The 12,570-nt window shown below is 44.1% G+C and overlaps 1 protein-coding gene across 7 annotated transcripts in view; it reads right to left on the bottom strand.

Annotated features, from left to right (window-relative positions):
* HECW1 (HECT, C2 and WW domain containing E3 ubiquitin protein ligase 1) overlaps positions 1 to 12,570 on the bottom strand; it is a 424,961-nt gene that overhangs the window by 225,830 nt on the left and 186,561 nt on the right. For all 7 annotated transcript variants that reach the window (XM_040473037.1, XM_040473031.1, XM_040473035.1 and 4 more), the window contains one exon: positions 8,536 to 8,643. In XM_040473037.1, coding sequence (XP_040328971.1) covers positions 8,536 to 8,643 — 108 coding nt within the window. The remainder of the gene's footprint in view (positions 1 to 8,535; positions 8,644 to 12,570) is intronic.

The following is a 12,570-nucleotide window of genomic DNA, read 5'->3' as shown; positions in this document are numbered from 1 at the left end:
GGTCCCCAGGGACAAGCACAGGCCACCGTCCGTGGGATGGCTGCAGCCGCCTTCATTCCCATCTGCTATATCTGTCTAATTGGACATCACGGTAATCAGCTGGGCATGCCCTTCAGACACGGCCTCACCCACCTGGCTGCAAGTCCAGACACAGCGTCCTAGTTAGGTCAGGTTCCCTTGTCTGCCCTACATATTCTCCTGCCAAACGCGGTGTCTCTCTGCTTTGTCCCACACCGGCCTTTAGGAGAAAGCTATCATGCCCCATCTCATGGACATTAAAATGGGCAGAATACTTCCTCCTTCTCTTGTTGAAGCACTGTCCAGAGGCAGGGGTATGGAGAATCTCAGCAGCCCTGCTTGTTTATAGCTCCCTGTGTCTATGGCATGGAGAGAAAGAGACTCATTTTGTGTACAGAGTGGCTTTGAGAGGGACCGAGAGAGTCTTTTTTGTAGAGTGGTAATTTTACTCCACCACACCTATACAGGTGAAAATCACTCCTGAGTCTTTCCAGTTTCTTATTTCCCTTCTTGGTAGGAAAGGGGTGCTATAAGGTGGTCAGCACACACGTCTTGACCCCAAGTCCTGTCCCTATCCTGCCCCACTACACTTCCAGTCTCCTGGTCCCTAGCAGGTCAAGGACTTCCAGGAAAGGCTGGGCTCTTAACTTTCTCTGCATCCAGTTCCTTCTGACTGCTTATGGGCCCTGGTCCATTGAACATCCAACATCCCCTACCTCTTCCCTGGGGCTGATGAGCACAAGCAGGTGAGGCTGGTTCATACCCCAGCTGTACCACACACACTACCACGTCTATTTTCTCCTCAGAAACAATGGTGCTGGCACCCTCCTCATGGTGCTGTCATCAGCATAACAGGGTGTAAAAAAGTGGACACGAGTGGGTACTAAATCAATGAGAGCTCTTATGTTATGGCTCCTTCCCCTCATTCTGTACACATGTTCAAGCCCGTCTCAGTCCTATTCCCCATGCTGCCGCCTCAGAGTCTCTCACAGCCTCCTCGCTGGAGGAGCGCCAGGACACTTCACTCTCCTCTGTCAGTGCAGATGTACCAGAGGGCCACCACCATTCCAGTGTGCCCAGGATGGACAGGTTTCCTGGGACTGGAAACTTTCAAAGCCAAAACCAGGATTGCTCTGAGCAAGGCAGGATGAACTGTTCACCCTACTCTTTCTCATCAGCTTGTTGAATTTTCTTTTTACGATAACCACCACGGCCCCCATATGGCAACTGTGCATAAATGCATTCCAGACCGTGTCTCCCGTGACCCCTCCATTGGCACTCACCAGGTTGTGTTGACGATGCCTCTCTGATAGGTTCTCCTCCCTGACTCCCACGGCCCCACTCTTTCCATTTCTCTGGTGCTACGGCAACTCTTGCTACATAACGAAGGAATCAAAAACTTAACAACTTAAAACAGTACTATATTGTGATCTCTCAAGGTTCTGTGAGGTGACTGGGTCCAGCTGGACAGCTCTCCCTTGGGGGTCTCACATGCTGTTGCCATGTATAACAGCTGGGCTGCACCCCACTGTCCCTTGGATGGGGACAGCTGGAGCAGCTGAGCTGGTGAACCATCTCTCTATGCAACCTTTCACATGGCCACCGGGGCTTCTTACAGCACCGCTGTCTCAGGGTTCTAAGATTGAGTATTCTAAAGGGTAGGAAGTGGAAGCTACCAGTCTCTTAAAGCCTGGGCCTGGAAGTTGGCACAGCATCACTTCAGCACGGAAACTCTCACGGGAGAGGAGACATGGACCCCTCCTCTCAAGAGGACTGTCAAGGAATCTGTGGCCACACTTAATCCTCCACACTTGATGATCTCTCTTCTTCCCCCTCCTCCTCTTCCTCTCCTCCTTCTGTCAGGAATCTGTCTTAACTCTCACCTATCCCCGCCTGCCCACTCCCCATGCCTTCATGCCTTTGTCGGTGCTGTCCCTTGCCTGAAATGACCTCTCTACACTTGACCCCCAACACAGCCCTTCCCACTGGCCCAGTCTGCCTATGAGCTCCTCTTACGTATGGGGATGATTAACTCTGTGTCCCAAGGCTGGGTCGGGTGCTCCTCCGTCTTCACTGATATGGGACACTATAAGAGGTATGTGTTAGTCTCCTGTACTAGAATGCAAGAGCCTTGGCAGGGACCAAGCCTTTACCTCTAGATCTGAGGTCCTGAAGACTAGTACAGTCCAACAGGCCTCCAGCACTATAGGGTTAAGAGAGGCAGGTGAATCTGTATGTTCTTTTACTGACATGGTGACTCATCCAGAAAGGTCTCAGTCTGTGGTAATAGGGCCTGACCATTTATTTGTGTTGATGAAGAGCTTTCATGTCATTGGGAGAATCTGACACATATCCAACTAGAAGTCAGCACTATCTGTATTGCTGCAAATCTGAATTGACTGTTTGGTTATATCTTTCTGTTTTCTGTAATAATGCTGAGTCACTCTTTGTATGGTCTGTTATTTAATCTGATAGACTGACACTTCTGTGGACTGAAGATCAATTTTGCTGCCCCTGATGTAATGGAATATTCAACATGGTAAGAAGTGATTGCACCCAACACTTTGGCTTCTCACATTGGGTAGACTGGGGGCAAGCCGGCTGTGTGTGTCTCCTTACTTGTATGTCCTGTTTTCCCACCTGGACCCCTGCCCTTCCACTGCCACAGTCCCATCGTTTTATTGGCCCTGTTCAGCCAGAACCACTGCACACTTAGATTGGCTTGGCAGCCAAGATGGTATTATTATGTGAATATCTCCAACCATTTCACTCTGGTCTATTGAAGAGTGAGTGATTGTGTCTTTGGTGACGTGGGTTCCTTTCTCCACCACTCCCAGAGATTTATCTCCAGAATGATTACTTTTAGGCTTCTAAAGCAAAATGTGAAGGAAAAAAGGAAGGGAAGAAGAGCACCCTGAGTGTGAGCTACAACCAGGAGTACGTTTATGGAGAAGTTTAGGTGGAAGGAAAACCAGGGGAATTGTGTGGTGAAAGAGAAAAATGAATTTTAGGAGTATTGCTGTGAACTATCCATTTTTTTCCTCAATCTTGAAGAAATATAAGTAAGAACATAAGCAGTATGTTGTAGAGTACAATGCTGACCATGATTTCCCTTTGGGACAGTATTAAACTGGATGAACAATGGAGATAGTCATGGTGTCCCAGGAATTATGGAATAAAAATAAGATGACATAATAATATTGATGTCCATTATCTTGCAAATATTTCTATGGAGCCATTCTTGTTCCTCACAGAAAACCTGTGAAGCAGCATGAGTACCGGGCTTATGTTTAGTCTCCCCAAGTAGACTTGAGACTTCCTGAGGGCTTGGAGTCTATGGCTCAAATGTTTACTGTAGTACAGATGGAGACACCTCCTTGGAAATCACAAAACAGTGATTGAAAATGGCAGCCTGCAGTACAGTTCTCAGCCATACTGGTTCCAACAGCAGAGCAGTGCTGGTGAAAATATGCTCAGGTTCAAATAAAAGGCTGTAACAATGTGTCACCTGAACCAACTTGATTGTCCACCTGATGAGACCCCTGTGTCTAATCACGGATCTGGGTGGCCTCCCGGCTCCAGGAGGACTGGCCCTTACTCTTGCTGCATTGCCGGCGAGGAGAAAGCATGTGCCAGAAATGCTAATGAGGGGAAGCCAGCCGGTTCTCCTGGAGCCCTGCTTTTCCTCCAGTGCCTTTGGTCTTCAACTCTAGCTGCAAAGCATTTCTCACAGAAAACTCTCCGAATAAAGCCATTCAGTTCACACAGTTGTCACCATGACACCCCCTTGTCCATTCCCTGAGGAGAAATGCCAAGTGCAATGTGCACTGCTGATCTGACTCCCTTTCTGAGTGGCACCGCAATCCCTAACTCAAAGCCTTCTTCTTACACAGTGGATCTGGTTACACCAGACACACCTGGCCTTCACTGGGTGAATCATCCATCCTTATGGGGCTGCACTGGGGGCAGGACACATTAACTTCATTGTACAGATGAAGAGACAGAGCGGGCCACACCGGGGTTGATGTTGAGCCCACCTGTCTCTCACTGGGAAGCCCCTTGCCCAAGTGTGGACTGAGAGGCAAATGCTGACCCTTCCCACCTGTGTAAATTTCACCTCACCAGGCTCAATGGGTGTCATTAAAAACTAGGTGCTTAGATTTGGTGTTAAGTATAATCAGGGGCCACTGTGTGCTTTTTAACTTTGGGAGGATGGATGGAAAAGGATCTTGGGAATGTGCTAATGTTTGACGGACATTCTGACAAACGCAGGATGATAGAATCAAAGCGGGCGGTAGCAGGGAGTGATTCTGGAAACGAGGACACAGTGGGGAAGGATCCAATGTGGGAGCAGGGCAGGACCAGTGACCTGAGCAGGGGCAGGAAACCAAGGCAAGGCAGAGCAGTTAGAGGACTGTGGATTTCTGGTTGGCATCCAGACAGCTGTGAGAAGGCAGAGCTCCTGACCGTGATAACAGGACACAACACAAAAATGGGTGGAGAAAGGAGATCCCTTCGGGAGAAACTCTTTTTGGCTGTAATCAGTGGTGGCAGCAGGCACATTTTTCTTCCTGCTACCGATGAGGAGCAACAATGAATAGGGAGCTACATGGAACAGATTTGGGCCAAGGATCAACACAAAGATGCCTTCCCTGTAGAATCATCACCCTTGTCATTGCTTCTGGGCAACATAAGCCCCAATTTTGAAGGAGTTCTGATAGGAGCACACGATCAGCAAGGACTGTGGTGACTCCTGAGGATTAAGCCTAGCCTGCTCTAAGCCTGACTACACATATTAAAAAATAGTAATGGAGTTACTATAATGATACGGCATTTTAAGATTTGATCAGGATGAGTAAAGCTGAAACTTCACTAGTTCTTTCTTTTGTCAGTGTTAAAATTTGCATCTTTTTGGGGCGCCTGGGTGGCGCAGTCGGTTAAGCGTCCGACTTCAGCCAGGTCACGATCTCGCGGTCCGTGAGTTCGAGCCCCGCGTCAGGCTCTGGGCTGATGGCTCAGAGCCTGGAGCCTGTTTCCGATTCTGTGTCTCCCTCTCTCTCTCTGCCCCTCCCCCGTTCATGCTCTGTCTCTCTCTGTCCCAAAAATAAATAAACGTTGAAAAAAAATTAAAAAAAAAAATTTGCATCTTTTTGCAGTTCTCATATTACAGCAATTATTAGTATAGTCAAACAGCCAGGGGCCCACTAGGGAAAAGTTATGCCAGAGAAAAGGAAACAATTCAGGTTTTATTTCTTTTGTGTTTTATCATGCATGTAATTCCTTAAAGAGTGCAGAAAATAATCTGTTTTGAATGTTCCTAATTTGGAAGTACGTTCAAAATCCGATTTAGCCAGACCTTAAAAAAAATTGTATAAATCAACAGCAATTACCTAATTCTAAATTGAATCATAACCCTGAAGAAATGTACTGTCAGACCATTATAGACTCCAAGTAATCAGTGATGTATCTCTACTCTTATAAAAGGAAATAATAAAAGGAAAAAATAAAGACAAAAACGGAAAATAAAAATGAAATAACAACCCCATTTATTTCATTACTTTAATTTAACCCTCAGATAGAAAGAATGACCTCCTGTTGTATTTCAACATTTAAAATCTGGCCTATGTGCAAAGTTTGTAAAATAATTTTTAATTTTAAGAAGGTATAATTTACCAATTAGATTAATGTGTTTATTACTATTTAGAGACTTCAAGAGTCTTATTTCTATTAACGTCAAAAACTTCTGTAAACTTCTGGTTAATGGACTGTGTTCTGCATTTTTATTATAGCAAGAGGACCTTTGATGCTTTGCTGCATTAATGAAAGATAGTGATATTAGAACATTCTGTACATCCAATCTCTTCCTGTTTGTTAATTTGGCACTTTTTCAATCATACATTTTTGAAAATATAAGTGATTTCACATTAAAATATAAATTCATACAGCATATTTATAGTTTTAATGCATTCAGACTCCTAAAGCTATAGTCCATCACAGCATTTTAATTTATTTGATTTATATGTGTGCCTTGAGCTAATATTCTAATCATTTTTAAACTCAATAAATCTTTTTCTGGATACATTTTTAGTTTCTGACAAATTATATTACATTTGTACAAAATCTTACATTCTTTATATATTGAGCACTGTTTTGATGTATTTGCAAAATGTAAATATCCGCCTTCTCAATTTCATCCATTTGTCTAAAACACTGAGATATTGCTAGTCCAACAGGGATACTGCAGAGCGAGATTGTCCCAGATTTGCACCAGAACACTTATAAAATTCCATTTTTCTAAAGTGTTCGATTTTTAGTTATTTTGAATATGACGTGGCAAGCCATTTGTTTACTATAGGACATTGCTACTTAACCAAGTTTGAATACACTTGCACTCAGTTATGGCAATATTTTTTATAATTTACAGAGCTGCTTTTATATTATAATTTCTTCTAGTGGTATTTAAAGTGTTTCTTCATGAAGACAATTATATGATATGGCTTGCTATTTGAGATGAATATACACAAAATATTCTATATGTCACAGAAATCTTGGAAATCTTGAAAAGAACTTCTTTGGAAAGAATGGCACTATTGCTAGATGACTTTATACACAGACTCATCTTTTTTACGTTAGCTCATAAGATTTCACATTATCCTTAGTACTTATTTCCTTGACTCTAAAAAGACAAAAACTTGGAAGCTGTGCTCATTCCTGCACCATTTTGAGCTGAGACTATATTTTGACCCTAAATGGTGTCGATTTCCCAATTAGTTGGAACTCCAAAGAAGGAAACAGGGGCGTAGTAAAGAAGTCCTTTCCTACCAGACTTCCAATGTAGATCAGATCAGGGCATATAGTCAGCTATTGTGTTTAATATTCATTGCTAATGCAAGTTTTTACCTTTTTTGTTCTTTCTGGCATTTGGGAAGTCATATTAAGTACTACTAGCTGGAACCTGTCTTTGTCCCCAAATCAAGCCCACCTATGTCCTTTATGATAAATGATGCTATTTTCGGGATGGGGAAGATACTGGCATGACTTGGGCAAAGGGGGCATGCTGGGGAGGGTGGAGAACTAGGGTTGAGGGATGAGGGTGGGTTTTGTTGGGGCTTGGCAACAAGGCAGAGAGGTTTCAGCTGATGTAGTCAGAAAGCAGAGCCATGAGGCTTTTGAGCAGATGGTATCAGAGTTGAATATAAAGGCATTTTGTCTGGTATCAGAATCAGAATGGATTAGGAGGAGAAAAGCTAGAGACAGGGAGATAAATACTAAGGAAAAGGGAATCTCTTGTTGGGAACTTCATTATGACTAAACCAAAGTCAAGGGCCCAACCACATCTCATAAAATCATGTCCCCTCTACATCTGATAGTATCAATCTCCTATCTACATATGTTTGCCAATAAAAAAGGGGGGCATTTGTGTCATTTCTAGGAGCAGAGATACCAAAAGCTTCTAAAGGGAAGACACCAGACATTTCATCTTCAAATCTCTGGTTTTTGGAATATAGTAGGTCTTACAAAATGCTTACTAAGTGAACAAATGGAAATGAGAGTAAATAAAAATGGGAGCAAAACATGCTAGAGACTATAGTTTTTCCTGGACAAGTCAAATGATTATAGACTTTAGTTTCCTGGCCATGTATCCTTTCCTCTGAGAACTGGACAGTTGGAACAAGGGACTATTCCATCATTACCTTTCAAAAGTGACATACTGACTGAATCCCTGCTATGGACCAGAAGATGCAGGAGGGATTTGTACATTTAGCACTCTCCCATACCCAAGTGGGAAGGGAAGAACTTGCAGATAAGGGTATTCTGTGCATTCCTTCAGTTGGTAAACATGAGGCCCACATAGATATTTCCTTGTGCAATGGGAAATGCACCAGTATGGGGATTCTGGAAAAGAATCCTTCCTTAACTACAAATATGATTTATTTTCAAAGATAGCATAAAATTTTAGGAAATATCTCAGTAAAATACATGATGACAAGTTTATACACCCAGAGATATCAGTAGATCGGGAATCAAAGAAACAGGTCAGTAGTAGTAACGTATCACCTCCATCCTGGGGAATTATGGCCAGAGCCGAAAATCAGGGTGAAGTGTGGAATATCCCCAATATTCTGGGGCCATGATCAGGGAGTCTTGAAGAACTGGCTCAAGCAAAGCCAACACTTCACTACAGGATACAGAAGGGGCAACTATCGCAAATTTGGAGAGCACGTGGAGGAGCACGGAGTGAAAGTTAAAAGATCTGAGCCAAAAGGTTCTGAATCCAGAGGCCTATGAATGACCATGAATCAAACATCTCTTTGAAACAAAAGGAATGGCCGTCTGGGCTGGTTTGTATGGCTGTTGCCCAAATGCTCTAGATCTCACCTTTCATTATTTTTAAGCATTTCATTAAACATATGCCTCTCTTACACAGCACATTTCTCAGGGAAGCAATGCAATAGAACGAAGGACTTGAAACAGTTGAACCCCATCGCGAGCAACAGGAATGGGAAAAGTACTCACGTTCCACAAAGTAAGAGCTGGCATCAATCTTCCAGATGATCTGGCCCCGATGAGAACCATTGACTCCACGGTTCTTATAGTCCAAAAAGTTTTCTGACAAGACCTCATCTATACTCCCATGAAAGAAAGAAAGCAGAGTAGAAAAATGTATCAGCTAACAGTATATTTAGGGAAAAGAAAGAAAGAAAAAGAGCAAAGGATATTAATGCTATCTCTAACTCAACAGACGAAAAAGCACATGGAATCCAAATCAGCGAGCTAGAAGTATCCTCAGGTACCCTCTCGACCAACCCTTTGTAATACAGAGCCAATCCCCGCTCTTCAATACTCCTGCGATCATCTAGCTGGTTTGCAAACACTTCCACAAACAGAAAATAATTGCTTCTATGGCAGGTCATTTCACTTTTGAATAGTCTTTACGTGTGTGAAATCTGAGTGCAAAAATCTTCCTCCTAAAGCTTCCAGGAATTGGTCTTGCTTTGGGTTTGTGAATGAGGCATAAAGAAAACATTCAATCACACTTTCTGTTTGGGGCCCAGCTCTCATAGACCCCACTTTATAGCATCTCTTCTCCAGCCCGGATACCTGTCATCATCTAACACCTGGGACTCATCCATGAATTTATCCATCCATCCTTCATGCACTCATGCATTCATTTGTTCATTCAACAGATACTTATCAAGACTGAACCGTCTGTCATGCTGGGAAAAATGCAAGAGCCATGGTGTTGGGCAAACTCAATATGGTCCTTTCTGAGCTAAAGCTTTCAAACAATTGAAGATGCAGACTTTTTTTTTTTAATTTTTTTTAACATTTATTTATTTTTGAGACAGAGAGAGACAGAGCATGAACGGGGGAGGGTCAGAGACAGAGGGAGACACAGAATCTGAAACAGGCTCCAGGCTCTGAGCGGTCAGCACAGAGCCCAACGCGGGGCTCGAACTCACGGACCTCGAGATCATGACCTGAGCCGAAGTCGGACGCTTAACTGACTGAGCCACCCAGGCACCCCGAGGATGCAGACTTTAAACACTAAGTGAAGAAATAAAGGTATTATTACAATTTGTGATAGGGGATGGGAAGGAAAAGAACAGGGTGCTCTAACAGGGAGTTTGAAGGAGGGAGGCCACCTGGAGTTCAGGGAAGCACTGAGGGATAAGAAGCCACAAGGGTGGAGATGGAGGGTAGGTGTGGAGGGGGCAGAGAGAGGCCTCGATGTGGTGTCCAGGACCTAAGATGACGGAGAGCCTCCTGCATGGAGGCACTAAGAGGAGCTTGTGGGGGACTGTGTACTTTTCCTTTCCTGCTCTTTCTCTGCTCATCACATTGCAGTTACCAATATCCTCCTTAAAGTTGGTGTCCAGACAGGAACAGCGTTCCTGGAGAGGACTGATCTGTGAAGGAGAAGCTGACTGCCCCCTCTCTGGTTCCAGACTTCATGTTTTCAGTGGAGGCTAAGACAGGGATATGAATTTTACTTTGGTTATCTATGGGGCCCTGGCAGAAAGTAAACACTTGAGCTAGATGGGTTTGTGGCTTTGAGAATCCAGATCCACTGCAGTGACAGATGAATAAACAGAACTCAGGGGTTCCTGAGAGCAGGCTCCAAGTTCCAGCTCTGCCAAGAGGAGCAAGGTCATGGTTGTCCTTTTTGCAACTAAGATTGTATCTGCCTAGACTGGGAAAACAGGCAAGAAGGAGGTGAAAGAAAGGCAGGACTTGTAGCAAAGGACTCAGTTATCAAGGCTCTTTGTGCTATATACCAATGACATCGAGTCTACATCTTCAGGTCCTCCCCTGCAAAATGGGGGTGGGGTACTAATCACTGGGACCTCCTAGTGGAGGAGTAAATGAGACAACTGGTCAACGTGCTTGTGCCCTCCCATGTTGACTGCACATTTTTGGCTATCTCGTCTTTGGTAAAGATAATTGGGCACAGCAACACTATCCCTGCTTCATTAATGGCAGGCACTGTATCCCCTGGAAAATCACTTGGTTGCAAAATTTGCCAGTCTTAATATTCACAGTGTGTGCTCACAGCCCTGGTTGGGTTACTAAGATGATTGCATAATATGTCTTTTACCATAATTGCCTCATTTCTGCCAAAAAGGCATAATATTTTCCTAGCTCCCTGGGTTTTCAGTGTAGAGATTTGCCTCATTATAGCAATTCTCTAAGGAGAGGTATTTACTTGAATCTTCCACTCTGATCACCAGAATATTCATTTTAACAGTTATGATCAGGTATCCCTGTAAATAATATCTAGAAGGGATGCTCATTCATGCATTAGGTAAATGTGCAGTAAGTATCTCCTCCACTCTGGGCATTGTGCTAAACCCTGCAGACACACTGGTGAACAAGATATGGTCTATGTTCTCGGGAAGTTTCTAATAGATTTGGGGACTTATTCAAGAAAACAGGCAATTTCATTAGACTATAGTAAGTTTAAGAATAGGTTAACTATTAAGGAACCACAGCAGCACAAGGAGAACCTCAAAGAGAAAAGGATGGGATGAGTAGGTGGGAAGAATCTGCAAAGACTAATGAGGATAGCAAAATAACACACATTTTAAAGAAAACAAGATACATTTCACTGTACACATTTAAACATGACACCTTTTGGGGCGCCTGGGTGGCTCAGTCGGTTGGGCGTCCGACTTCGGCTCAGGTCATGATCTCACAGTCCGTGAGTTCGAGCCCCGCATCGGGCTCTGTGCTGACAGCTCAGAGCCTGGAGCCTGTTTCAGATTCTGTGTCTCCCTCTCTCTCTGACCCTCCCCCGTTCATGCTCTGTCTCTCTCTGTCTCAAAAATAAATAAACGTAAAAAAAAAAAATTAAACATGACACCTTTTAAAAGACTGTCAATTGGTCCTGATAAATAGCCCATTCTCTTACATTGATAATACTTCATAACACATAGCACATAAGAAAAAAGAATAGTCGATATTCCTGCCTGAACCATCTGTGCTGAGAGGTCAACTCCTTCCCCAAAGGCATTCATTGCCAATTGTTGGAAAAGTTATTGGTCTTTGCTTGGGAATTCAAGTGTATTGTGGGGGTCAGATGCAGAGAAACAGAATCACTCCAGATATTTTATGCAGAAGGGGATTCAATGCAGAGGATTGGGTTCCTAGAGAAATGGACTCCAGGCTGGGTCTCTGGGAACAGCCCCAGAATAACTGGTTCTCCAAGGCCCTGCTTCCACCTCACTCAGAGTGGCCTCATGGGAACTGCTCAGCTCAAGAACCTCATAGAACAGTGGTGGCCAGTGGGCAGGAGAGCAAGAGGCTGCTTCCCAGGCCACAGCGATTGCCTCTCCACCCACAGAGAGCAACCAGCCTGTAGCAAGATGGGTACCTGCCACCACCACATCACCCAGGAAGTGAGTGAGTGGATAGCAAGGCACTGTGGTGGATGGCTGAACTTTCCAAAGCCATGACTGAGGCAGCCACAGGCTAACCAGTAGGAGGAGGAACCCCACAGTTTGCTGCCTCCTTCCCTGTCTTGCACAGGTGTGCCTAATGAAGGGACCAGTGTGCATCTGGGACATGGTTGCACAGGAGTCTGAGAAATACAAATTTTAGGGACAGGATTCTGCACTAGAGGAAAGCACTGGAGAAAAGAAGAGCCCTGGAATGGATGGTGGGGGCCCCGCCATGCTCTCTGCCACCCTGAGGATTGATAGGCCCTGGGCCATCTGTCCCAAGGTTCTTTTTTTCCATATTTTTTTGTCATGGTGGAAGTCATTTTGTGGGAGCAACGTTTGTGTGATTACAGGGATATTGACAACCCCTTGAAGCAGGAACATTAGGCTACCTTAGCACCTATGTGAACCTAGGTAGCTTATTTAATCCCTCTGTGTCTTTGCTTCCTCACTACAATGCGGGGATAATATCAATACCAGCTTCAAAAGTCTGTTGTGAGGACTGAATGAGTGAATACAGGTACTGGCCAGAGAACATTATTAGACATCACTAGTAAGCAGATTATTTTATATTATTTTAACATGAATGTGAGGTGAAGAGGTGAAAAAT

Source organism: Herpailurus yagouaroundi, unplaced genomic scaffold (genome assembly GCF_014898765.1).
Source record: "Herpailurus yagouaroundi ecotype Mexico unplaced genomic scaffold, PumYag 100, whole genome shotgun sequence".
Lineage (NCBI taxonomy): Eukaryota > Metazoa > Chordata > Mammalia > Carnivora > Felidae > Herpailurus > Herpailurus yagouaroundi.
The sequence above is the reverse complement of the archived record's forward strand: the minus strand, read 5'-3'. Positions and strand labels throughout refer to the sequence as shown.